General features: G+C 32.3%; 1 protein-coding gene across 3 annotated transcripts in view; it reads left to right on the top strand.

Annotated features, from left to right (window-relative positions):
- The window catches only part of CACNA2D1 (calcium voltage-gated channel auxiliary subunit alpha2delta 1), a 483,532-nt gene that overhangs the window by 425,093 nt on the left and 30,690 nt on the right, over nt 1-27,749 (top strand). The window contains exons 17-24 of one of the 3 annotated variants that reach the window (XM_081286479.1): nt 37-111; nt 388-462; nt 4,333-4,389; nt 9,263-9,319; nt 11,331-11,402; nt 14,441-14,502; nt 21,294-21,370; nt 23,295-23,355. In XM_081286479.1, the coding sequence (XP_081142605.1) occupies nt 37-111; nt 388-462; nt 4,333-4,389; nt 9,263-9,319; nt 11,331-11,402; nt 14,441-14,502; nt 21,294-21,370; nt 23,295-23,355 (536 nt within the window). Of the gene's footprint in view, nt 1-36; nt 112-387; nt 463-4,332; nt 4,390-9,247; nt 9,320-11,330; nt 11,403-14,440; nt 14,503-21,293; nt 21,371-23,294; nt 23,356-27,749 lie in introns of all 3 variants that reach the window. The other 2 variants (XM_081286478.1, XM_081286480.1) reach the window with 2 other exon arrangements.

The following is a 27,749-nucleotide window of genomic DNA, read 5'->3' on the forward strand; positions in this document are numbered from 1 at the left end:
GTACAAAATAAACTACTTTTTGCCATCTTGTTACAGAACCAACTGATTCTTGGTGTGATGGGCGTTGATGTGTCTTTGGAAGATATTAAAAGACTAACACCACGTTTCACAGTAAGATACAATTTACTTTTTTGGTAACCTTTCTTGCTCTTAGAACTGTGTATTAATTTAGCTTGTCTATAAAGTACTTAAGTAATTCTGAAAAAATGATGTGCAATTATCTTAGCAAAGGAGCTAAATATCATCCTTAAAATAAAAAGTAGAAATAGAATGTCATCCTTTAGCATGCTCTTAAATGTGATAAACCAATTAATTTAACGTTTTTTAAAAATTATGTGGATTTCTAACTGTGAGCATACATCTCTAAACTTTTTGATTATTTTTCAGCTCTGCCCCAATGGCTATTATTTTGCAATTGATCCTAATGGTTATGTTTTGTTACATCCAAATCTTCAGCCAAAGGTATGTATATAATTTGTTTACAATGCATAGTATTTATAAAATTGATGACTCATGATCTTAATAGGATTCTCATTTTAAAATTCACTTTTATAGCATTAAATACAAAAGAATAGTCTGTAATCTGGCTCCCTTATTAGATGACAAAACCACAGATTATGACATGTGAAGAGGTAAAAGCATTTTCCCTTACCAATTTAGGTGAACTAATATTCTTATGTGAAAGACAGCCATTATCATCTCCTGAACCTACTTTCACACATCACATGTGTGACTTTGATTAAGGCTGTGAAGGTGTGCTGCTGCAGACATTCCTGTGACCCTCCTAAGCATTAGCAATGTTCCTTTCTGCCTAGGATGCATTACCCATGGCCCTTTTTTTCTGATAATTACTCTGCTTTCCATCTCCCAGACTATTGTTTCACATTGGGGCAGGCTTGTAAATACCTAAGAAAAAAATTAAATAAGTAAAATGTATATGATGGGTTTCAGAAATGGGAAGTGTAGTTTTTACTAAGTGAGTTGTTCTGGAAGCCATAAAATCCATAGAAAAACTATTTTATCCTAATATTTATATCTACTTTCCCAAGATATAAAACATTTTTAGAAAATACTTCATTCAACTCATTTCAGTTTTCATTAATGCTTAAAAAGGTGTTATGGCAAAATTTATTTACCTACATTTAGAATTAGGCAAAATCTTATATAATGGAAATTTTGTAAACATTTTTAAGTGACTAGTGAAATTTGAGGATAATGCTGAAAATGCTCTAAACCATGGAGACTGTTACCTCCTTCTCTCTGTCATGAATGTTGAATGAGTCCCAGATTAGTAAACACAGGTGTGCCCACACGTACACCCATGAAGTTGTGACATTGAAATATTCAAAACAGCAATAAGGACAATTGATATTGAGTTACATATTAAATGTGATGATTTATTTTAGCATCTTAATATATATCTTAATGTTTCTATATTATTTCTTCTCACTTTGGAATTTATTGCCATATAAGATCCATCATGATATAAATATTTGCTAAGCATACATGGCCATTGAGCATCCTATATCATGTTTAAGCATATTCTTTTTATAAAAGTTTACAATAGTATTTGTCTGTGTTATTAAATTATTACACTTCTTAAAAGTATGTAATTTAAATTCCTCAATATCATTGCTTATGATTAGGTAATCATGCTATGGTTTCTGTCATAGTTGAAAATATCTAACTTTCTAAATCTCAAAAAAATGTTTAAACTTTTCAAATATTATTTGAACTTTGTGTACCCAGTGTATTTCAGATTATATCTTCTTAATTAAAGTAATCTAAAAGCAATATAAATATAATGTGCTAAGGAGTACAAAGAGTCCCAATTTTTCTGATTATAGACCTTAACCTTTCCCCAAAGGAACTATATATGACAGAGATATACAAATAACAATTTAAGTTCTAGTTTTCATTATGAAAAGGTAGTAATTTGAAAAAGGTTTTAACATCTTCTGCAATCTCCTAATGACTAATATTTATATAGAAGGTATTTTATCACTATTTGATGATGTTAATATGTATTCAACTCATATTTGGAATAATCAATATATTAAAATTCATAAAATTACAAAAAATATACATTTCATAAGATTTGCATTAAAAACTAGTTGACTTTTTTCTTCCAGCTCACAAATTAGCTCTCATGTTTTGGTATTGGATTTTGTTAAAAGTAAGCATGCAACAGTAAGATATTTTAAAAAATACTCTTTTAGGAAATTATTTTAAAAAAGAAACAATTCTGAAAGGTCAACATACTGTCTTTCCTGAAACTTGTGAATTAAATATGCTTGTGCACTCTCATATTTAGCAGAATAAATATTATGATTTTTACTTTGTAAGTAACAATGTATGTTGTACAGATTAATATAAGAACCTCACAAAAGAAACTATATAGTATGAATGTTTCAGAAATTGACAAATACAAAAAACAATATGGTAACAGATGTTATACCAACAAACTTAATCTTAATTCTTTCATCAGAAATTCATCAATACAAATTAAAGAAAATGTAGCTATATCCATCGTACCAATTATTAATTAACAAGATGAAAAACTAATGTTAACCAAACATACCTGGTTTGGTGTCTTTTTTAAAGTTTTCTTTCTGATATTATAATCTTATTTCAAACTATTTTAGTATAATGTTATAGTTCATAGAAGTTAGGATAGTGTCCTCTTAAAAGTCCCAAATATCAGTAAATAAAGTAGCTATGAAGTTTTTTTTTAATTCTTTTTTTAAATTGATTTTATTATTTTTTAGAATACACGACAACAGTGGAATGTATTACTATCCTTATTACACATATAGAGCACAATTTTTCATATCTCTGTATATAAAGTATGTTCACATCAATTTATGACATTATACATGTACTTTTTTGCACTATAATTCTTAATAGGCATATATACCACAATCTTTCATTTGTCTGTTTGTATATAAAGTGTGTTGACACCCAATTCAAGTCTTCATACATGTACTTTAAAACACACTGTTTTTTCTCAATGTGTGCTGTAACCTTATGACCATAATTTTTAAAAATATAAATATGTCTCCTGATTTATCCTTATTTTATTTTATTTTACATATTTTATTTCTACCATTTTGTTTCATTAAAATAACCAGATATGGTCTAATATCTAATATTTGATATATCTAATATTTGATATATTTATAAAATATCTTATCTTGATAAATTCTGATAGATATTTATTATATTGAAAATGGAGTATAATATATAATTTGGAAGTCCATATCTAAAATGAGTATAGAGTGTTATGGTTGAATTCTTCATCAGTTCAAGAGACATAACATTGGCTAAACTTTTAGAAAACAAAGGCACAAATTTCAAATGTTTAAGATGTTTCAGTATTTTGTAGTATTGCTTTATTCAGGCTACTATGGTTAAAAAAAAAAAAAAGAGGCTGGTGGCTTATAAACACCGGAAACATACTTTTCACAGTCCTTAAGGCTAGGATGTGCAAGGCTGAGGCATGGGTAAGTAGGTGCCTTTTTCTCACATGCAGCCACCTTGCTCAGACCTCACATGGCAGAAATGGAAAGGATCTCTGTCAGGTTTGCCATAGGTTACTAATCCCATGGAGGGGTGGGCACCTCCTCAGCCTAATTGCTTCCTACATTGCTCCTCTCCTTCATACTATCAATTTTGAGGTAAAAATTGCAACATATGAATTGGGGGAGAAAGTTAGCAATATTTGCAGTTTGCAAAGTTGGGTCATATAAATTCTAACAATTCCTATTTCTCAATCTATTTATTTTTAAATCAGGAAAATTCAAAACTGTCCAGTACAGATTATTTTACACTTCCCAAGTGTGTACTTTTCTAGGAAAAACAGGAGAACATTAACAGTTGGTTTGCTTAAACAATAATTTTTATGAGGATATCAGTTGTTTTTAAATTACAATAGAATGCATTTTGACATACAGTACACAAATGGAGCACAACTTCTCATTCCTCTAGCTGTCCTTGGTTTAGAGTTACTCCAGTAGTGTAATCATATATGTATATAGGGTAATAATGTCTGTCTCTTTTTACCATTCTTCCCATCCCCACAATCCCAACCCTCACTTCACTCCTGTCTACACAAACCAACCAAAGTGAGGATAACAGTTTTTATTTATTAAAAATATTTTTGAACCTTCATTTTTTTAATCAGCTTATCATGAATTCTATGCTGCTTATCAAATATTTTGAATTCTAAGTATCAACCACTTTTTGACTAAGGAAATATGTGATCACAATTGATTATAGTATTACCTATGTTAACATGTACTGTGATGAATTATCATTTCTTTATTGCTTCAGCCTATTGGTGTAGGCATACCAACAGTTAATTTAAGAAAAAGGAGACCCAATGTTCAGGTAAATGAATGAAGGTAGACTTAGCTGTGCTTTCAAATTTGCTAAATCAGAGTTGAGATCAAGCTTGGTCTTATAGCTTTTGATTAAAACTGCATTTCCTGACATTAGCTTACAGAGCATGAGATGGAAATGAGCATCATTTCTCAATAAACTGCAGCAAAAATGTTATTAATTATGGGAGAGGATATGCATTGGTGAACTAAAGATTGCTAAGTAATTATGTAATAATATTAACAATCAAGGGTATTCATAATGAGATGGCTTCTAAAAAGGAAATGTTATTAAATATTGTGAAATTAGTGTCAAATCTTTGTGATCCTAACAATTTGCTTATAAAATTGACTTCTAATTGCAAATAGAAATTCTTATGTGATAGTTTCCATAAACCAGAAATTTTAAGCCAAAATTTCTTTGAATTTCTAAAAGTATAATTTGGGATTAGAAGTTAATTTCCCTTCAGTTAATTGAAAATGTTCAATATTGCAAATAAAAAGTGTGAATATGTACCACCTGGCAAATTTATTGCAAAATCTTTGCCATCAACAAGACTTAAAAGTTATTATATATATGCTGGGAATGATGGCTCGTACCTGTAATTCCAGAGGCTTGGGAGGCTGAGGCAGGAGGATTGCAGATTCAAAGCCAGCCTCAGCAATAGCAAGGAGCTTTGCAACTCAGTGAGACACTGTCTCTAAGATACAAAATAGGGCTGGGGATGTGGCTCAGTGACCAACTGCCCCTTAATTCAATCTCTGGTACGCCCTGTAAAAAACAAAAAAGTTTGTTTGTTTATTTATTTATTTATGTTTATGGGCACATTAAAAATAATCAGCATAAAAGGATACTTTCTACAACTGTGAGAATTTAAGAATTTCAAAGAAAGTTCAACATTTAATACTTTCTATATAAGCTTACCATTTTCTTAAAAAAAGTGTTCGTCACATTACAATGGAGAGGTGGTGTGATTTCAGAAGATGTTGCTAAGCTGTGAAATAGAACTAAGTTTGAGTTCAGTTCTTCTGGAGGCCAATAGTGGAGTACTTCAGTTTGTTTACCTGAAAAGCAGTGTGTCTGCCCTGCCCAGACTGTTCATCTGGGAAATGAAGCATATCTGTTATTATTGGGCCCCATCTCTTGAAATTTCTGATTTACTTTGGCCTCCAAATTATTTTTAAAGCTTCCTAGGTTGTTCTAAAGTACAGAGAACTGAACTAGTAAAAGCTTCATTTCTCTTCCAGCTCTAGAGCTCCAAGAAAATCTGAATTTCATGTTTTTGCATATGAGTCCCTGAATCTTTTACAATTCTTATAAAGATTAATATTATGTGTAGGTCATTCTTGATATTGATATTTTGTTACTCTCCTTGCATGTTTTCTTTTTATGTATCATCTTAAATTATATTTTTGCAATCCTGCATTTTAGTGAATTTAAATTTTTGTAGCAAAATCAAATACTGCATGTAAATATTATGATTAAAAAATAAACATCCTGAATAATATGTTATTTTTGTTTTCATTCTAAGAAAACTCCAAATGGCAATCTAGCAACCATATAAGACTTTTCAATTTGAGGAATATTTTTGAACGAAGAAGTATTGTAATCATAGTGACAAATAATTATTTCAAATTCAAAATTTGCTAATATTGCATCCTGCCTTTTATTTTCACAAAATGAATGATTGTTATGATAGTTGATATTTAAATTTTGCAAATAGAAATGTCACATATTTAAAATGAGCAAAAGTAATGGGCATTCAGAGACCATAGAATCAAACAAATTTCTATTCTTAATCTTGTCTTGTTTTTTTCTTATTAGAATTCTGAAAATTTTTCAGTCCCTATGCCTATGATGAGTCTTTTTAAAAAGTGGCCCGCCAGATTGCCATTTAAAAATACAAGTGGTGCATTGATATGTTTCTGTTATGATTTCATTTTCTTCTCTGTGTCTTTATATGTTGGATTGGGACATGATCTTCATATTGCCAAATCTTCCTGATAATGCCTCCTCCCTGCATGCTGTTTGGGTCTGGTCATGCTATGCATTATCCATTGCATGTAAGATAAATATTCTTTTTTTCTGTTTTCATTTTATCATTTTGATTATTTTTCACTTTGTTTGCATTGAGTTTGTTAAAATTTTAATTCTGTTTTGAGGGTGTTTATATGAGGATAGTTTATTTCATGGAAATTTACATAGGCAATTCTGAAATATTAGATTCAGAGTGTCCTTTCATTAGGGACTTTATAGGTTTCTTTTTCTTTCGCTTTATTTAATTATGTATTTGTTTGTTTGTTTTGATACTGGGTAATGAGAATGGAACCCACTGGGCACTTTATTCCCAACCATTATTTATTTATTTATTTGTTTATTTGTTTATTTATTTATTTATTTATTTATTTATTCATTCATTCTTTTTAATTTGGAGACAGGGTCTCACTAAGTTGCTTAAGGCCTCCTTAAGTTGACAGACTGGTCTCAAATCTGCAGTCCTTCTGCTTCAGCCTTCTGAGTCACTGGGGTTACAGGTGTGTGCCACTTTGCCCAGCTCATTTTCTTAACCACATATTTGAAGACTTTTCAGTATTACCCTTTAATTTTCTTCTGATGATATATGTTTTTATTTTCTTCTTATGGAATATTTATTTGCTTCTAAATCAAAACTATGCCCTCCAAATGATATTATTGGGGGCATGGGTTGGGGTAACAGGGATTGAACTCAGAGTCACTTGACCACTGAGCCATATCCCCAGTCCTATTTTGTATTTTATTTAGAGAGAGAGTCTCATTGAGTTTTTAGCACCTTGCTTTTGCTAAGGCTGGCTTTGAACTCGAGATCCTCCTGTATCAGCCTCCCTAGCCACCTGGCCAAACGATGGTATGTTTCCCCTTCAAAAAATTAAATATTGGCTGGGGATGTGGCTCAAGAGGTAGTGCTCTTGCCTGGCATGCACAGGGTGCTGGGTTCAATCCTCAGCACCACATAAAAATAAAATAAAGATCTTGTGTCCACCTAAAACTAAAAAATAAATATTAAAAATTCCCCCCATCTCTCTCAAAAAAAAAATTAATTATTTGGCCTGGCACAGTGGTGAAAAACTGTAATCCCAGGTGCTCAGTATGCTGAGGCAGAGGATTGCAAGTTCAAAGCCAGCCTCAGCAACTTTGTGAAGCCCTAAACAACTCAGGAAGACCCTGTCTCCAAATTAAAAAAAAAAAAAAAGACCTAGGGATGCTGATCAGCGGTTAAGTGACCCTTGGTTAAATCCCCAGTACCAAAAACAAACAAACAAAAAATCAAATACTTAGACTTTTAGTAATATAGAACCATCTGATTATAGTCAAAGAGTTCTTAAGCAGTGAATATAGTTCAGTTTTAAAATTACAGATGAGGTCTGTGGTCCTGGCTCAGTGATAGCGTGCTTACCTTACATGTGTGAGGCACTGTGTTAGATTCTTAGCACCATATATAAGTAAATGAATTAAATAAAAGTCCATCGGGTGAGTTTTTCTTTTTTTTTTTAAATTTGCCTTTAAGTATTCTCATTCATCAAAAACTAAGGGAATAAAAAAATATATTTATTTAAATGGAGTTATTCCTGAGAGCAGTTTTTTCATAATTATAAAATACTGTGTATTCTGTTAGTCCATATCCAAAAAAGATATGCTTAATTTTAATAAATTTTTAACTGTTCCTTTTGTGTTGGGAAGTCTACTCTCCAAAAGTTGTGTTTCAAATAGTGATGATGAAAAGGGAGGCTGATAATTACCAAGAATCTGGTGACGGTGCATTAATCTAGAACAGTGTGCATTTAATACCATTATTTAATTAACTCTGAGACTTGGATAATGTTTATTTTAATAAATATTTAAAATATAGTTTCTAAAATTTTGCATTATAAAATCATACATATTATGACTTATTGTTCTAGTGAACTTTGAAATTCTATGACATGTTACTTAGCAGGTGTTTTAAAGGAATGCATTGATTTAGTTCAGTAAGTCTTCAATATGTGATTGTGAAATTAAAATAATGTCATATATGATACAACATTACCAGGCTAATAGTATCATATACTTATATATAAATAAATTATCTTATTCCATGGTGAACTTTATTTGTTATTATGCATCAGCAATAAAAGTCAGTAAATGTTAAGTCAGGAAATAGTATTTAGTTAAACTTTAATTAAAATAGCTAATCTTAATAAATGTCTTTGTGACTTGACCACAGTTTTCTTATAAAATCTTAATAATTTGAATTAATAAAATATAAAATTTCTGAGATTCAAATATATAAAACTAACTTATTTCTTTTCCTTATGCATATTGAGACGAAAGTATAGATCTTATAGAATTTGTTTTACTTAGAAAATTTAAACTAGTTTTAAAAAAACGTTTTTTCCATACACAGTTTATTTTTTTACCTGAACTACAGCTTGGGATGCTTACATATGGCCTTTGTTTTATTGTCACATTGCTATATTTTGCACTTTGTAATTCTAATTAAAGGAAAGAAAGTTGTGAATGGATCTTCAAAAGTCATATTCCCATAGGCTTGTGATTATAAATGCAGTGTATAATACAACACTTAGGGTGAGACTGTTCATTTGATGATTAATTACAATTAATCTACTGCATTTAAAGCTCAATCTCTAGCTCTGTCTACTTTCATGTACATATGTTCATGAAATAGTTTCATGTGCATATGAAAGAAGATACCTCTATCAATTACTAATGTATCTTAGGTAAGTAACTTTTAGAGAATTAATTTCATCTTTAAATATCCATTAAATTAACTCTGTACACAGCATCATTTTATAATATCATATGTAATTAGTTGTTATTGTTTTCTGTGTAGAACCCCAAATCTCAGGAGCCAGTCACATTGGATTTCCTTGATGCAGAGTTAGAGAATGATATTAAAGTAGAGGTGAGTGTGATCAACAGGACAAAGGCAGACCTCAGGTCACTGCTTCACTTCTTCCATGCCTCAAGTATCTGTCCAGCAACTGTGTTGTGTTAGGCTGTCTCTTAGGTACCACACACACAAAGATGAATATCCTCTATCTTTAAATTTTCTAGGTTCTATCTTCTCCTCATCCAAAGGATGATATGAGAAAACATAAATATTTCAAGTTGGGTATGACCTAAATGTTTTTCTCCTTTCAAAGATAGAGGTATTTTAACTATTCCAATACTAAAAGGACAGAGATTCAATAAAAATCATACAAATGGACATTACCACACAGTTGAAAGAGGAGTTGGGAGGCATCCAGCTACCTGACTACATGAGGAAAACATGAGCAGAGCAGCTGCCATATTTGTCTTCGCACACTTTACTCAGCAAATTTCTATTTTATTTCAAAACCAAAATCACATGTCACTTCCTCTGAGAGGGTCTTTCATGATAATAATGGGTTAATAGTTAAAAATAACACTAAGTACATGATATCAGTCATGGATTTTCAAGAGCCTTTGAAAAAGATATGGAACATTTTATTATATCTATTGCACTGATGATAACTTTGCACTAAACAGAATTAAATAGTAACTATAAAAAGTTACTCAGTAAGTTGCAGGAGCAGGCTCTTGTACTCCAGAACACAGGTTTGGGTATTTTTCTAGAAGGATTGACTACTTCTTTCATCTATGCCAAAGTTACGTATTTCTTTTAAAATTTGTCACGGCATATTTTAATTTACTCCCTCATTGCACAACCATAAGATTTAACTATGATTATCCTAGGCTGTGGCACAGAGCTGGACGTTTTCACTGGCTAATGAATGTTTGTTGTCAAGTGTTATATACAATAAAGTAGAATAAGGTAGAGGTGGCAAAATGGATGTCTGAACTCCTCCCTGCTCAGTCACCACAATGATCACCACAACATTTAGTCTCTCTAAGCCTTAGTTTCCCTTCATGATTGCATGAAATAATATCTAGAAAGAGCTCGGAAAAATATCTGCTTTATGGTCAAGTCTTCATTAGTTTGGAGCCTTGATGGGACATTCAACTTACCTAAGGAGCTGCTCTCTGCTCTTTCCTTTTGTGTTTTTCAGACCTCAAGTATTTTAACTAAATTAGACTAATCACATACTCTTCACATTTAATTTTTTTCACACCAAGTTTGTTCACTTATTATATGTAGTTACCAAATGCCAAATGCAAATGTCCAATTGAGTTATAGAAAATGAAAAATAAACTAAAGAAAATTTTGATAATTTCCAGTAGATAAATATTTTGTAAATTAATGTAACCTAATTCATTTTCTAAAATTTGGGAAATTGCCTATAAGGAAGCTAAATTGTTTTATTAAATCCTAGTAGGTCTTTATAATCCTCTCTATCCCTTGCTTATATTGTATTTGTACTGTCAGAGATGACAAATAGAAAATGAATAATGGATAAATAGTATTGGGAAATAAAATTGACAGATTTATATTATTATATTTTGTACCTGTTCATATATATAACAATTAATGTCATTGTTGTGCATAATTATAATGCACTAATAAAAATTAAAAAAAATTCTTTCTCATATAAAACTGATTAGATGAAGTTGAAATTTGAAATATTCCATAGTACATGCTAGTTCTGTAAATGCATATACATTTCTCTTTCTCAATGAGAACTTTTCATGTAAATGTAGCCAGCCTATAAGACAGTTGACTACTTTTTTTTTACTCATTATGTTTCAAAAATTAATGATTGGTTGAAAAAAATTTATTTCAGGTGCTCTTGTTATTTTAAATATAAAATGATCAGAGTTTGACAACTTTAAAAAATAATTCCCAGAGAACAACTGCAACTAATAGTCAAACCAGTGTACCATTTATATTCATTCTGTTCAAAATAAGGAAAAACCTTGAAAAATGAATAAAATCATTCTTCAATAGGTCTGTTTGGTTCCTGGAATAAAGTAGTTGTTTCGTTTTCCCTTAGATTCGAAATAAAATGATAGATGGAGAAAGTGGAGAAAAAACCTTCAGAACTCTGGTTAAATCTCAAGATGAGGTAAGAATTCATTCTTTTGTATTCTTAAAGTATGTGTTAATAATAATCGATCTTGACAATTTGTCTTTCCTTTCTGCTAATCTCATATTTACTTATATAATAAGGAAGTCTCTAATGAGTAATTTTCTTTTAAGACACTTCTTAACTAGGGGGATATTTTACTAAGATATTTTCAACTCTTTTCAAAATATTTTTGAAATAATATTGCTTTAAGTTTATATATATATATATATATATATGTATGTATATTTTTAAATAATTGAAAGCTATATTTGATGCCTGTATATTTTATCATTATAAGAAATAAAACACACAACATAATATTGTGCTATGTTTTAAGCAACAATGAAAATTGAAGTTAATATTGAAGAGCTGTATGTTTTATGATTTGTGCATACAGACGTTCTAATTGTTGTGTTCTGTATGTTGTTTTGTGTTTGTTTGTAGTTGGAATTATCTCTGTTTTTACTATTTATAGATTTCCTGCATTTAAATCTGAAATTAAAATATGAGCTAGCACAACTGACCTCATTTATCACTGACTTATTTAGTAAACATATTTCTTTATGTTTGTATGTAAGATCTCTTATGGATAAGGAATAGCTAACCATTAATCAGTCATGTGGAATGAAAACAACATTCATATATTTGAGTATCTCAAAAATATATAGGACTCAGAGGTTTTTGTGCCTGGAATTTTAACCTTAGCTTTTATATATAAATTATATCCATCCCTCTGAAATCTCATTCTTTTTTCCCAGATTCTCCCCAATTCCTCAGCAGATGTTTCCAAAGATGGACCTAGGTTCTAAATGTGGTCCTTCATTAGCACATGGCTTTTCTCATTTTAATATCATTATGAGTCCCTCTTACCAGAGCATGAGGAGGTATATATAAACTTCAGTCTTTATTGAGCTATCTACTCAGTATTGACTTAGACTTTAGCCATGCTCTTTTCCTTTTCACTCCCTGCATGAAGGATGTAAACTACTCAACAGTACCGCTGACCTCTCTGTGTTGTTCCAAGAACTGTGACCTGCACATTCTTTCCTCAGCTTATCAAGTTATCTTCTTTCTATTTACTTACATTGATATTTTCCCTCCTTCATATTATTGCAGATTCCTTTCTTTGACTAATGTCCACTTATAAATCTTTAAAATTTTAGATTTCTTTTTCTTGAATGCAGGATTAAAAGTAGATATAGCTGCTAACCTTCAATTACAATATAAACACCCTCCAGGTTTTTGTATATTCAATTAAAGAAAATTTGTTTACCCTATGAATGAGTATATCAGCTGAGAAGTGACTGTGAATTTCATCCTCTTTTGTTGTTGGAAACCATGTAATTTTTCTTTACACCATTCTCCATTTTTGTGATTGGAACCTCAGCACATCTCAAAATATCTGGCATTATGAGTCACAAATAATTTAAAATTCTTTACATGTGAAATGTTTCCCACAGAGCCTTTCTTCTCATCTGATTTATTAAATAGTTTTTACCCACACTTGTCTCAAATTAATTTGTAAACATTTTTTTCAAAGTCATGTCTTTCAAGAATCCAACTATTCTGCAAAAAATTAAATAAATATATGGGATAAATAAGTAGAAGTAATCAGAAATTTAACATAAAAGATGCAAACTCTCATGTTATGCATTACTGTTCATTTTAATGTTACTACTAAAATAGGTTTAAAACAGAGTTACACATCTCTGCTTAAATTTATGTCCAATTAAGTCTGATTTGTATGAACCTGAAAATAGTTTGAAAAGCTAATTTGATAATATTCCCAACCTTTTTACAAAGTTGGAAAAAGAATTTTATGACTAAAAATTAGATACCAAGCATGCTTAAAATTGTCTGTGTAATTGCTAAAATTGAACACTAAACAAGATTATAATAATTTTTGCTATTATAATTAAAAATGATTTCATAGTTTTAGTTCTCTCACCTGATATTACTTGCCATGTTTTTTTCTGAGTAGTAGCAAATTCATACATATTGTCATTTTAATTCTTCTAGGAATTTTACTCATTCAAAATAATCCTGTCCACCCATTCTTCCATCCACCATACATACGCCTACACACACGAGCACACATACCCACACAGAGCAGTAGGAGGGTTTGATGTATAAAAGCAAAATTAAATAGTCATTATAAAAGTGGATTCGGCCTCAGACATTTTTCTTAACCCTGAAATTGTAAGTGCATTATCACCTTCTTAAGGCTTATTTCTTGATCAATAAAATATGGGAAATAAGATCTACTCCTGGGGTTTGAGTAAATGAGATAAATGACAGTAAGATATTTAGCATGGTGCATAAAGCTGAATAACCCTTCCACAAAATTTTTAATATGGTAAGGATAATAAAGCTGGAGATAATTGACAAAATTAAAAGTCACATATGTGCCATTACTGTACCTAAAGGAAGAAAGATTGAGAATGACTTTATACCATTACTCAATAGCTGCATATGAAAGATTTTATATCCGTGAAGTTATTTAGCTCGGCATTTCCTTTCTCTAGTAGATTAGGTGTCTTCCTAACCTTCAGTGACATCAAGTAATTAGCCACTTAACAAACCATAATAATACCATAATTAAGGCTTAATAAGAACAGTAATAATATACTAATTTGGATCTAGACACACTGATTACATTCATTTCCTGATATTCCTACTCACTCTTAACTGTACTCTAAAATGAAAATATTTGAGTCATGGTCTTTTTCATTATTAAACTTCGGTTTTCAGAAAATATTTTCAGGTTTTCTTTTTCTTTGGTATAAACTGTTAAGATCTAATACTTTTAACTCCTTAAATTGTATCATCTGGATAATTATTTCTGTTCTAAAATTTTGATTTTCTTTCAAACACACCAATAATGGAAAAAAATGAATTTAGGATAGATTCTACCATACATTTATGAAGAAGGCTATGGATGACTGCAGAATTTATAAGTAAATATTATTACTCCATTCTTCATATGAATTCATGCAGATATGAGTTTATAATAATGAAGTCAAACTTTTTTCTAGAGATATATTGATAAAGGAAACAGGACATACACATGGACACCTGTCAATGGCACAGATTACAGGTAATTAATTACATTTATATGTGTATTATGGAAAAAGAATGTTCAATGCCTTTTTCTAGTTTTTAGTAGCCACATTTTCAATGGATGAATATTGTCTTTGCATTTTCATAAGCTATTTTCAATGTGATTTCCAATAGAAAGTTACTCTCTCTCCATTGTAAAAATGTATTAAAGTTATAACACCTGATTTTTCAAGATAGAAAAGATGGGGAAAGCTAGCAATATTAAAATCTGTCAATAAAAATATATGTTTTAAATCTGTATTTTTTGTCTAATTATATTACTAATAAATGTTGACAAAAATCCCCATAATATTTTATAGCTGTCACTTCCACTGACTTCCTCTTTTAAGTTGCGATTTTGCTTATTTTACTTGCATTTAAGTTGCAAATTAACCTAAAAGTACAGCTTATTTTCTCCTCATAGCATCTGTTATAGAAGACTCAGTTGATGTAATTTGCTCCCACTGAATAGCAGTTCATTAATATCAGGATCTATCCCATTAGCTGAGCTTGGAGAATTAGACAGCCTAATCCCTGATCATCTCTTGGAAGATTCCTCCCTTTCTCCAAACCTGCTGAGCATTTCCTTCACTTTCTCACTTGAATTCCTCTCTCAGCTCACTGCTTTCCCTCTGGCCTGGCTCCCTGCATCCTCATAATACTGAGGTTTATATGAGTACATCATTCTTGTTACTCCTTCTCTCTTTTTTCCTCATTAAAAGGAACCCCCATCTTTGAATCTCATGTCACCAGACTACACTATCCACCTTTCTCTGTTTAGCAGATGTATCCCTCTTATTCCTACATGATCGCCTCATTATCAGTCTCTCCTACATTCATATAGATCAGTATTTTTCAAATTATTATAACATATGGACACTGGCATAAAGTAAAACAAAAATTTCAAAGCATTTTAAAAATACAAGCTGTAAATTTTATCATTAGATTCCACAGACAGAGTTAGCCTGTCAAATTGCTGTAAAATTTCCTAAATATTTACTTTCAATTTCTGTATTTTTCTGTTCATGGGATAATAATTATTTGCAAATTAGCTAGGTCTATGCACTACATTTCAAGTAGTATTTATATAGATGAGTTTTCTGGTGCCGCAGTCTTGGCTGGGCACAGAATCACGAGCCACCACACACCTTGTAGATTCAAACAGCAATTCTTTATTCCCAAACTCACACCAGCCTCTACACACGTTCTGGGGAAATCCAAGTTCTGCCACACAATTCACGTCCCAAAATACTTTCTCAACCGTAACTCAGGCAGCAGGATACGCCCTATTCCCAGCAGCAATAACCTTGAACCTGGAACTGCCTTAAACCCAAATTGTCTTAAACCGGGATACTTCCTAAAACCTGCAGGATACACCCTAAACCTGGATCCACCCTCGTCCTTGAGCAGGGTCACCTTTCTCAAACACACATGCAATGTCACAGCGAATTTCTAAGGCAAGTCCATTTAACATGGGGTACGCTGGCAAGGAAATTTCGATGCGTCATTCCTATTTGGCAATTTAAAAAATTTCCATTTTTTCCCTCCTGTCCTCTACTGATATTGTCATCCTCAGCCTTACCCATTTATTCCAAAGTCATGTTCCATAGCGCTTATAGTGTCATCTGCAACTCCTTCATAATCTAATGGAGATGTCTTCATCCAACCTTTGATTATCACTTTCTAGATTTCCACCCCTCTCACAAGTAACCTGATGACAGCAATCCTTTGTCTCAATTGAGATTAGAAACTCAGCAATCCCTTCTCCCTTTCCACTGTCCTTGTGACCCTCTTTATTTAACAGAAATTCCTTGGATCCTATGTTCACTTTCTTGCACACACCCCAGCCCAAGTCCCTTTATCAGACTTCTTCAGGTTTGACAAAATACCAATTCTGGTTAAGTTCAATTATAACCACACTTCACTAAAAATGGTTGAAGCAAAATATTTACAAACCCATATCACCTAAAATTGGTGAACACTTATCTCAAGTGGGCCTTAATAATGCCTGGGGTTCTCAATAATCCAGGAAATATAGGGTGCTTATAGATGATTGATGACAGTTTCTTCTTTTTCTTCAAACCCATAATACTCCTCATCCATTTTTTTCTTGGATGGTGTCTTTGCTTCCATTACTGTGAAAATAGAAATGGAAAGAATTCCTACTCCCCTGCCAGTACATAGCTGCTTACGTCTGGACCTCTGTTTTTGTTCCTGTTGATATTCTCAACACACTAAAATGAGTGAGCTTAATACCTGAAAACAATTGTACCCTACTTACAATCTCCCAATAATTTACTGTCTCATTTGGTGTAGTTTCCAGAGACCACCATGGTGCCCTAAACCATGGATCTCACTCACCGCCACCTCTCTAAATCATTGTCCACTGCACATGCTCTGGTTAAGCCATACTGTTCCCCTTGCTGCTGCTCATAAACACTGGCACTCTTCTGTCTCATTGCATTTATTCCTGAAGTGACTTCTGCCCCACATGATTTTTCCTAGATAGACCATATGCTTATATCCTCATCTTCATGTTATTGCTTACTTTTCATTTCCTCAGAAAGTCCTTTTCCAACCATCCTAATTAAAATGGTAAGTGCCTCACCATACTCCATGTTTCCCTCCTCTGCTTTGTGTTTTCCATAACATCATCTTTTACTTTAAACACAGGCGCATATACATGAGCCATACAATACATATAATGATATTCTCTTTTGTGGGAAGGGGTTGCTGGGGATTAAACTTAGAGGCACTCAACCACTGAGCCATATTCCCAGGCCTATTTTGTATTTTCTCTAGAGACAGGCTCTCACTGAGTTACTCAGTGCCTCACCATTGCTGAGGCTGGCTTTGAACTTGCGATCCTCCTGTCTCAGCCTCCCTAGTCACTGGGATTTCAGGCATGTGCCAATGCACCCAGTGATATTCTTGATTCTTCTCATTTGTCTTCTTTTACTACTAAGTTCTAAGGGGCAATGACTTTTCCCTGTGTTTTCTGAATTTATCAGCTTTCTGACAGTGGCATATAGTAGGCACTCTATAAATATGTCCAGAGTTGAAGAATTTCTATTTGAAGTTGATAAAAAATTTAATCAGAGAAATTTCCAGTCTGTCTCATTCTGTCAGATTCATATAATGTCCCAAACTTCCATTGCAATAACGAAACAGGAAAGTCTCTTGTGACATATTTCTGTGCAATTAACATGTATCCTAACTAATAGGCTGCGGTGGCCTCAAGTATTTCTTTTTATATTTCTTTCCTTTCCAACTCCTCATAACATACACATAACCTTTAAGGGGAGCCAAGAGTGCTAGGGAATATTTCTAGAGCTACCTGTTGTTATCATAGGAACCTGTCTCTTTGTTCCTGGAATGGTATATAGAGTAGATATAGAAGAGAAAAACATACATATTAATGTCTTCACATGCCACATGCCAGTCCTTCTTCCTTTTCTTGGTCTTGACATGTTTTAGGATTTATTAAGAAACACTAGAATGACTATTTTAATTATTTTACTTATTTCAGTCTATTAATTCCTATCTCTAATTTTTATCTAGGCATCTCTTTACATTTACACAATCTTCATACACATATACATATTATTCTTTTTCCTCCCTCTTTCTCAATTATTGCCATTTTTCAGTTTTAGGATAAACTCATCAAAAGGTGTAGAGAAGGCAGCAGGGAGCCCTGTCTCTTGAGAGTGAGAATGTGCACTGTGTTCTGTTACTCAGGTGAACCAGATCTGAGTTAGGAATGCTGCGCCACTTTGTCCCTGACAATGAGGCAGCCATGGTGGTTGGTTCTACTGCTGTTATAAGAACACTTTGGGGGTTTATAAAATTTTTCTTATACCCTGGTTGAAGGTGTAATTATCTCACAAATGGCTTCTACACTCTATCTAACCTTTCCCTCACACACCCAGGAATAATACAAAGTGTGGGCAGATTAATGTTTCCTCAAATTCATTGTCTTTCCCTGTTCACAAAATATCACATTTAGACTTCCAAGGCTGATATACCTATCACACATTTCACACTAAGCTATCTTCCCTGTCACTTCTGTGATTTCCATTATTATACATTTCATTTTTCTCCGAAGAGGCCCTGATTCCTTCACTTTGGCATGTTTTCCTCATATATTCTCTTTTCCAAGTCTCTAATTCTGGGCTAAATTGAATCTACTCCTGTTATAAACACTTCCCTGAATTTCTAGACAAATTCACAAGCAGCAGTTTAGAACAAAATATCACATCTGAGTTGAACAAAAGATATGTTTCGATTTAATGAATGAGATACCAAATTTCAGAAAGGTAATTTCTGGCTCCATAAATTTTGATCCAAGTTAGGTACCATCTTCTGTATTATAGTAATTTCATTGTTTTAATAGAAAGCCTTCTCTTTTTAATAAAGTTTACTTTGACATAGATTATTGAGTTGAAAAGTGTGTGTGATATTCTATTTAACTCTGTTAACTGTGTTTATGGGGCACATAAATGTTGCATGGGCTCAACCATCCATCTGGTGGCCACTTGCTTTATTGAACTTTAATCTCCAAGAGGAAATAAAGCTGTCTTGGTTTATTGGGTTTATATGGAGAGAGACAGCAAGTACTGTGTATGATAGCACCATTGACTCTGAGTGTTTGTAAAGATCTTATCTGGCATTATGTGGAAGAAATAACTGTTGGCTTGAGTTGAAGATAAAGTATAACACTTTTTCTATAGAAAGGATTGTAGCTCTGGATAACAGCATTAGTCTTGAAGGCCAATAAAATGTATATTTGATATACCAATTTTAAAACATTTATGGTGTTCCTCTTGAATTCCCACACTATTTTGTGGTACATGAGATGTAACACAAACTTACAGAGTGACACTATAGCAGTTGCATGATATAACGTTATTGGTTTTAATTAGAAGTTTCTCTTAGCAATAAGGCTGATGGAGCAATAAAAATGTCCTAATTTCCCTTGAGAGGAATTTGTAGGAGACAGTCTTCAAATGCTCAGTAATTCCACTCTACATTTTCTAAATGGCAAGCAAATCATGAAAGGTCATCTTGCTTTCAGACTGATTACGCTGCTTATTTTAATTTTAATCTCTGCCTCCACTTGAAGTTACCTATGAAATGAATATAGAAATTTTCATCAAATCTACATAACATTTTATTTCCCTGACCTTTTCCTGTAAGGAAAGTCTTATAAATTATTTAACAATGGTGAAAGATTTGGGAATCAGAAGTAACAAACATCCACTTATTTTGCTATCTTTATTGCATAATTAAATTTAAGCAAGTAGGCTCTTGTATTTTTTTCCTTTTTATAAAGGACAATTTTAATATTTATATTCATAAGAAGGAAAAATCTGAAAATTTATACTTAGTTTTACTCCATATTGTCCACAAAGGACACATAAATGAGATTACAGTTTAGATTTTTTCAAAGCTGGTGATACATGAGATTTGAGTGACTTCAAGGATCTGGAAGTGCCAAAAAATGCTCAAAAGCCTAGAATGTACACCTTTTCCTTTGTATTACTAAAATTTGGAGTAAATGTTAAAAATATATGTCAGTGACTCAATTGGTCATATTAATCAAGTTTTACTTTTAGAAAGTGGTTATGTTGGGCCCCTTAGAGATACCCTCATTTTTTTTTTTTTTACTTTTAGCTTACAAGTTTCCTTTCTATATTCAGAGCATAGCAAAAGTCATTTGTAACTGCAAATGGGGATATAGGATCATTAGGTATGTCCCACATATGGGTGTTAGCTACACATAAAAAGTTGTATTATTAGAAATTGCATATTTTGAACTTTTAATAGTTCTAAAACGTCATGTTTTATTAATTGTTCATTTCAAATTGAGAAATGTTACTTGCCTGACAATGTTTTATTTTGAACAGTCATTAAGGCAATTTTGGATAAATGGCTAGTTTACATTTTTTGTGTCTAAAACATTCTGAATTTGACTTAAAATTTGCCCTAAAACTGTCTTCCCATTGGGACATCTACCATGAGACTAAAGGAACTCTTTAAATCTCATAAGCTACTGAATTTAGAATGTATTTCCCTTTGTGTCTAACAAAAATCCACAAGATCATTTGGAATATCCACAGTAAATTAATTTAGTTGTACAATTGGGTAAGAAATAATGAAGCAAACAGTTAATATCTATTAGTGCTATAATGGATCTGAATTTGCCCACCAGCAAACACTGGAAAACTTGCCCAAGGATTAGAGTTTTAAAGTAGTAGATATTTAACCCCTAAAAATGTTATATTTCAGATGACCTTATGCATTGTGCAGTAGTAGTAATAATAATTCTTCCATTTATAATTTTTAATGGTATCTGTCTATTTGGTATAAAACATTTGAATACCTTATAAATACATTGATGAGGAGTAACCAATTGGTATGGTCTACTTAATAAAAATACTCTTAGTATTCTATTTTTTGTCAAAATTCAAAGTATTTTAAAATAATTGCCTGAAAATACAGTAGGAATCCCATGACATTCCTTCCTCAGCTAATTTATGGATGCATTTGTTAGCTTATTTTCCACATGTCTCCTGATTCCCTACAATATAGAAAGTTGGATGACTTTGGATGGCAAGACCAAAATTAAGTACTCTATTTGCTGAATGCATTTTCTTGTCAAAGTAATATGTCCTTTCCCTCCCATGAGGAAGATCTTTGGATTTTCCCATGAACTTGATGTGTCTTTTTTTTTAATTTATGTTTCATTTTTGTTTGTTTGTGTTTATGCTTCTCTTGTTTCTATTGCAGTTTGGCCTTGGTATTACCAACCTACAGTTTTTACTATATAAAAGCCAAAATAGAAGAGACAATAACTCAGGCCAGATGTAAGTACTGTGAAAGCCATGTCAGGGTCTATTTGTTATTTCTTAGTCTCAGATGTTTAAATACGTCTAGATTTTGGAATACCCAAGGCTTATATATTTTAGTAGGTGTCATTACCAAATCTACAGCAATGATTCTAACCCATTCCAAACATGCAAGGAACAAGAAATATTCTACATGGATAGAATATGAGCAGGTACTCCAGTCTCACTGGCAGTCCCCACCACCCTTCCCTGCCTTGCTATGTGCTCATAGAATCATTGCAGTACTGTGTCCTCTGTTGCTGTCGTTTTAAGGGTCTGCTAGCTGGTGTACAATGTTTCACATGCTAATTATCAACATGGTCTCTACTCATGGCTCTGTGCTAGTAAAGCTTTTCCTTTTCTTATCTTTCCTTTCACTTATTTTTTCTGTTGCCTTTGGCTAGAATAATATTGTGCTTGGCAATTAACTTTCTTTCCATAATCCAAATTAATGTCTCAGTAACTCAAACCGATTTTTTTTTAATGAGCATCATTTGGAATGTGGAGTAATTATGAACACTAGTGCATATTTCCAGTCATTGTTCATCTTTGTCTGGGGTGACTAGATTTAGTAAAGTAAAATGACCATCATATCCTTTGCATACTGTTCATTCATTATTAACACCCTAAATTTTTTCTGTTAGGATTAAGAAAAAAAATATGTATATAGATTATATTTTGTACATCTGGCTTGAGAATAAACTAAAGTTTCCTTCATTTCTGTATTGGATCTTTTTTTTAACCTCTACAGGCCTGGTGTTCATAGAATATTGTGGTATATTATAAATTTATATTTGCACTTTCACTTAATAGATATGATGGTCTTTTAACAACCAGCAATTTTGCATGAGCTAGTCCTTCACTTGACAAATGAGGGATAACTAGGGAGTCCTTGATGATTGGTAAGTGCTTCCATTAATAGGCTGATATCTTGGGTATTTGCACCAGCATTAACCACTTTGCAAAACAGACCCTTGAAATAACCACAGTACAGAAAGGGTAATCTAGTAAAATTACCAGGACATACCTTCCAGCCTTCAAAAATGTCTTTTTTTTCCCAGACTACAGCTGTACATAAATGAACCTTTGATCTATGCACAATATTTTTATTCAAGAAAGTCATTGAATAAAATATTGTTTGTGACCCCCTTTGCTTTACCCTCTTTTTTTTTGTTTCCCTGCTTTCTCTTTCTGATGGATTTTCACAGCAAAAAAGGGCAAAATGAAGGGCAAGTATTTTCTTGTTGCTCAGTTTCTTTCTCTTAAGTACACTTGACATTTCCACTGATATTTTCATTCCTATTGGATATTATCCTCTGTGCTTCTCATTTGGTAGATTCTCCTCCACAGTCACTCAAACCTTAGCAGCAAAAATGGGGAAGAATATGCTTGCATTTTCATATGCAACCTGTCTCATGTTCAAGTTTTTTTCTTAAAATTAAAATTGTGTTTTTTATCCTTCCACTTACTAATTCATACCTAAAATGAATAATGTTATTAATTGACTAAATACATTGTTTATTAAAATCAGTTTGTATCATAATGTTGGTAAACTTTCTTTCTATTTGAAATAAAATACTTAATGTAACATTGATCTGAAGTTTTCTTTAAAAAATATTTGATTGTACTGTGGCTAGTGAATGGGAAAAATGTAGACTGCATTTTATCTGGTTTAACTGTTGTAATCAGGTAGTTAAGTAAAACCATGATATGGCATTATTACTATATTGGGAAGCATTAAGGACCTTTATGGTTTTTAACTTGTTTCACCTTTTGGATATAAGTAGTCTGTTTTTATTTTTTAATTTTTCTTACTAGGTAATCTTTCTAATGCATTCTTATTGTCATAGAATCTTGGAATGGGTACTTGTTGTTTATTTAATCTGTGACATTATCTTTGCAGATTCCGAAACCCTGAAGCCAGATAACTTTGAAGAATCTGGCTATACATTCATAGCACCAAGGTTGGTTTGGGGCTTTTCATGTTTTGCTTTCCTTTTTTATAGCTTTTTGGTTGGGTAAGTCCTTTAACATTTATTCTGAATTGGAGTCAAAACTACTTTGGTTTAATCCTATGTCAAATTATGAAACCTAAGACAATTACTTTTTAAAACTGTACAATATCCTGGTTATCCATTCATTTATTTATTCAGATACTTACTGAACAATTGCTATGTATAATTCAAGCACACAATGGTGAATGGGATAGATGTAGACTTTGCTCTTATGGAACTAAAAATATACCAAATAGTAGTGGAGAATTATGTATTGATGCATTTGCACTTTTGAATATATACATAGTATATGCACACATATTTATACACATATGCAAAAATATGACATATATATTTATCTCACATACATACGCATACATAAGTATACATAGATATGTGTAAATACAGATGTGTATTTATATGCAAACATTTGGAAAGTTTGAAACTCATAATTGATTTTTGTTTAACACAGATTTCTGGGGAACTACTTTAATATTGTGACATTGCCTCACATGATTATCCACATGAACTTTTTTCTCCTACTCAATTTTAATTTTCTCTTATAATCTCCTTTCTTTATCCCTAATATGTAGCTTTTATACCTACCTCTCTTTTCTATGATTATTTGAAACTATGCAATAATCCATGAGTATTCTTTTTTCTTAGCTTTTGACTTCTACTCTATAGCACACACATACAGCATTCTCATTAGTGTAGGATAAAGTATTAAATAGATGTCAAGATTTGTATTATTGATTTTTCAGACATCTTGAAGAAACTATTCTAAGAACCCAAAAGGGCTCATAAAAATTGTTCTCAGTGATTACTCTTTTATTTTTATGTAAGCAAATTTCTGAATTCTGATTCTACTTGAAATAGGGAGTAAATGTAACATTTTAAAAATTGGCAGTTAAAAAGCTTGCTCAGTAATTCCTCAAAAAATTCCACCATTTGACCCAGTTATCCCACTCCTCAGCATATATCCAAAAAAAATTAAATCATCATGTTATAGTGACATAACCACATCAATGTTTATAGCATCACAATTCACAATAGCTAAGCTATTGAACAAACCTAGATGCCCATCTACAGATGAATGGATAAATAAATTGTAGTATATACACACAATGGAATATTACTCAGCCTTAAATAAGAGTGACTTTATGACATTTGCCAGTAAATGGATGGATCTGGACAATAACAGGCTAAATGAAATAATCCAATCTCCCAAAATCCAAAGGTTGAAATTTTTGCTGATATGTGGAAGTTAAACCATAATAAAGGGGGAAAGATGAAGGAGAGAAGTTGATTAAATTGGACAAAGGGGAATGAAAGGAAAGAGGGATAGGAATAGGAAAGAGAACAGAATAAAATCTAACATATTTTTCCTATGAACACATATGACTCTATCTAAGTATACCCTACCATCATGCCCAGGGTCCTCATTAGAACACAATATATCCTATGCTTCTATAATTTCAAGATGGATTCTAATGTTATATATAACTAAGAAGAACCAATAAAATAAAATTGAAAAAAAATAAAAGGTAAAAAAATACTCAGCTTTGGAAGTGTTTTTGGAGTGTTCCCTTCTGCATTCTCTTCCTCCTCTTTCTTGATGTCACACTGCTCTGGTTCTCTTACTTCCTCTCTTACTTCTTACTTCCTCTCTTACTTCCTGAGACAGAGACTGTTCTCTGTCTCCTCTGCTGACCAGTATTTTCTTGTTGCTCAGTTTCTTTCTCTTAAGTACACTTGACATTTCCACTGATATTTTCATTCCTGTTGGATATTATCCTCTGTGCTTCTCATTTGCTAGATTCTCCTCCACAGTCACTCAAACCTTAGCAGCAAAAATGGGGAAGAATATGCTTGCGTTTTCATATGCAACCTGTCTCATGTTCAAGTTTTTTTCTTAAAATTAAAATTGTGTTTTTTATCCTTCCACTTACTAATTCATACCTAAAATGAATAATGTTATTAATTGACTAAATACATGGAAGAATTGTAGCTTTTAGGACAAATCAATGAGTGTTCACCTCAATATATGCTAAATGCTGTTTTGAACAGAATATTTCCTGTTCTGTAATAATAACTCTATAATAAATGAGTGTTATGATCCCATTTCACAGATCAGGAAACACTTTTAAAGTCTTTTTTTTTTAAGAGAGAGTGAGAGAGGAGAGAGAGTGAGAGAGAGAGAATTTTTTTTTAATATTTATTTTTTAGTTCTCGGCGGACACAACATCTTTGTTGGTATGTGGTGCTGAGGATCGAACCCGGGCTGCACGCATGCCAAGCGAGCACGCTACCGCTTGAGCCACATCCCCAGCCCAAGGAAACACTTTTAGATATGTTAAATAAGATGAGATTTGACCCAATTTTCTTGGTACTCCAAGCTATTATATGTACATTGAAGATGTAAATGCAAAGGGATCTGAAAAGAACACCCAGTACAATTTTTGTAGGGAAGAGTTCTTGGAAAAGTGAGTATCGAATATATACTCAAAGTGATATAAAATTGGAGTTTAGGAAATAAAACTAAGAATAGAGATATTTGTGTGGCTGTTGTAAAGTTTTTTCTGATGCTATATTTAATGAGAAACAATAGGCAAGCTTTAGAGCAAGACTGTACATATATGAGTCTGCTTTTCAGGTCTTCATTTTTGTGGCTATTACTCAAATCCTCTGTACCTTAGTTTTTTAATTTGCAAAATAATACCTTCCTTATAGAGTTCTTATTACTTTAAATAAGATAATGCCTAGAAAGTATTTATCATAGCTCTTAATAAGATATGAACTCTAAATAAGTATTAGTTATCTTTAAAGTTGTAGTAGGAGGTATTAGTAGCTGTATGAGGAATATTATGAGGAATATTATTTAATAAAGGCTGTTTAAAAAGTGTTTTAAAATAGCTGGCAAATTTGAGCATAAACCATTTTTGTTAATTTCTAAATGAATTATTGGATTCTGATTAATAGACAATGGCTTCAGTTTCATTCAATTTTAAAACTACTATGAAAGGAAAACACTGAGAATGTAAATGCATGGAGCAAGATTCCAATCTTTAAGAGGCATGCAGTCATAACTTTGCAGAGGTGACCCACCACTGGCAGAGCCAGAACAAAGCAGCAGTCCCTACTCAGAATTCTTTTCTTGTCTGAGAGGATTCCAGGCAAGAATGGAGACTTGAGAAAAGAATAGCAAACTTTATTAGAAGGGATGGAAAAGTGACTTAGGGAGAGAGTGGGTCCTTTGAAAGGAAAGGAGGGCCTGATCCTGCTGCCCTCCAGTATTATTGGGGGGTGCCAAGGAGGATTCCAGAGAGTCCCACTCAGGTCCACTTCTAGATTTTTTATTGACAGCAAGACTGCATCAAACTTCTAAGTCCCTACTGTGCATGGAAAAGATCCAGGGTAACTCTAAGTCACTTTGGCCCATGCTGACTAGTTCTAACTGAAATCTGTACTTACAGATTTTATGATTAAGGGAATTATTCTGATCTCCCTGAGTTTTAGCACTCAGGGAGTGAGTGGTCTGTGGACTGGTCACAAAATTGATAGGATAACCTTGTTCTTCTTATTAGCATTTCAAGCCTGGGGATATCAGGTTGATTGCTGAGCAATGTAATATATCCTAGTGGCTTAATCCAGGCAGGGCTGCAGGTAAATTTCTTTTTAAATAAAGCATCCAGAAGTCAGCACAGTGGGGTCACATTATAGAATTCTTCCCTTAAATACATGTTCTGCTGCACACATCTGTCTACTACCTATCAAGAGAGCATGCAAAGTCTAAAACATGGATTAATTTTACTATTTTCTTGGATAAGCAGAAATAAGCAGGAGTTAGGATGAGAAAGAAATAGCAATATGTGGTAGCCTATAGTTAACTGCTAAATTATGATGTATGACCTACATTATACATATTCTTGAGTAGAAAGTAAACAAACTCCCTTTGGATATTCTAGAAATAATTTGCCAATTTTTTGGAATATAATAGAATTTATTGAAAAATAGGAAAAGAACAAGGACACACTAATAGTAGACTTTCTCTAATTTGCCAAATTTCTAACACCATAGTTCTTTCAAAGTTCCTTCTGGTTTGTGGTTAGTTTCAAAGCCATTTACATTACAAATCCCATTAATCAGAAACACAAAATGACCAAAAGACATAGCTTTCTGGCCTTGATGGAATTTTAAGCAAATTGAAATTTTATTTTTTACCTTTATAGTCATCTGAGCATTTCTCCATCTTATCGCCTCATCTACACTAAGGAATTTTCTTCCTGAGAGAAATTAATAATGATCAATGTGCACAAAATTGATTTCTTCTTTTCAAGAAACATTGTCATATAGAATGTGTA

Source organism: Spermophilus citellus, assembly GCF_964194105.1.
Source record: "Spermophilus citellus genome assembly, chromosome: 3".
Classification (NCBI taxonomy): Eukaryota; Metazoa; Chordata; class Mammalia; order Rodentia; family Sciuridae; genus Spermophilus; species Spermophilus citellus.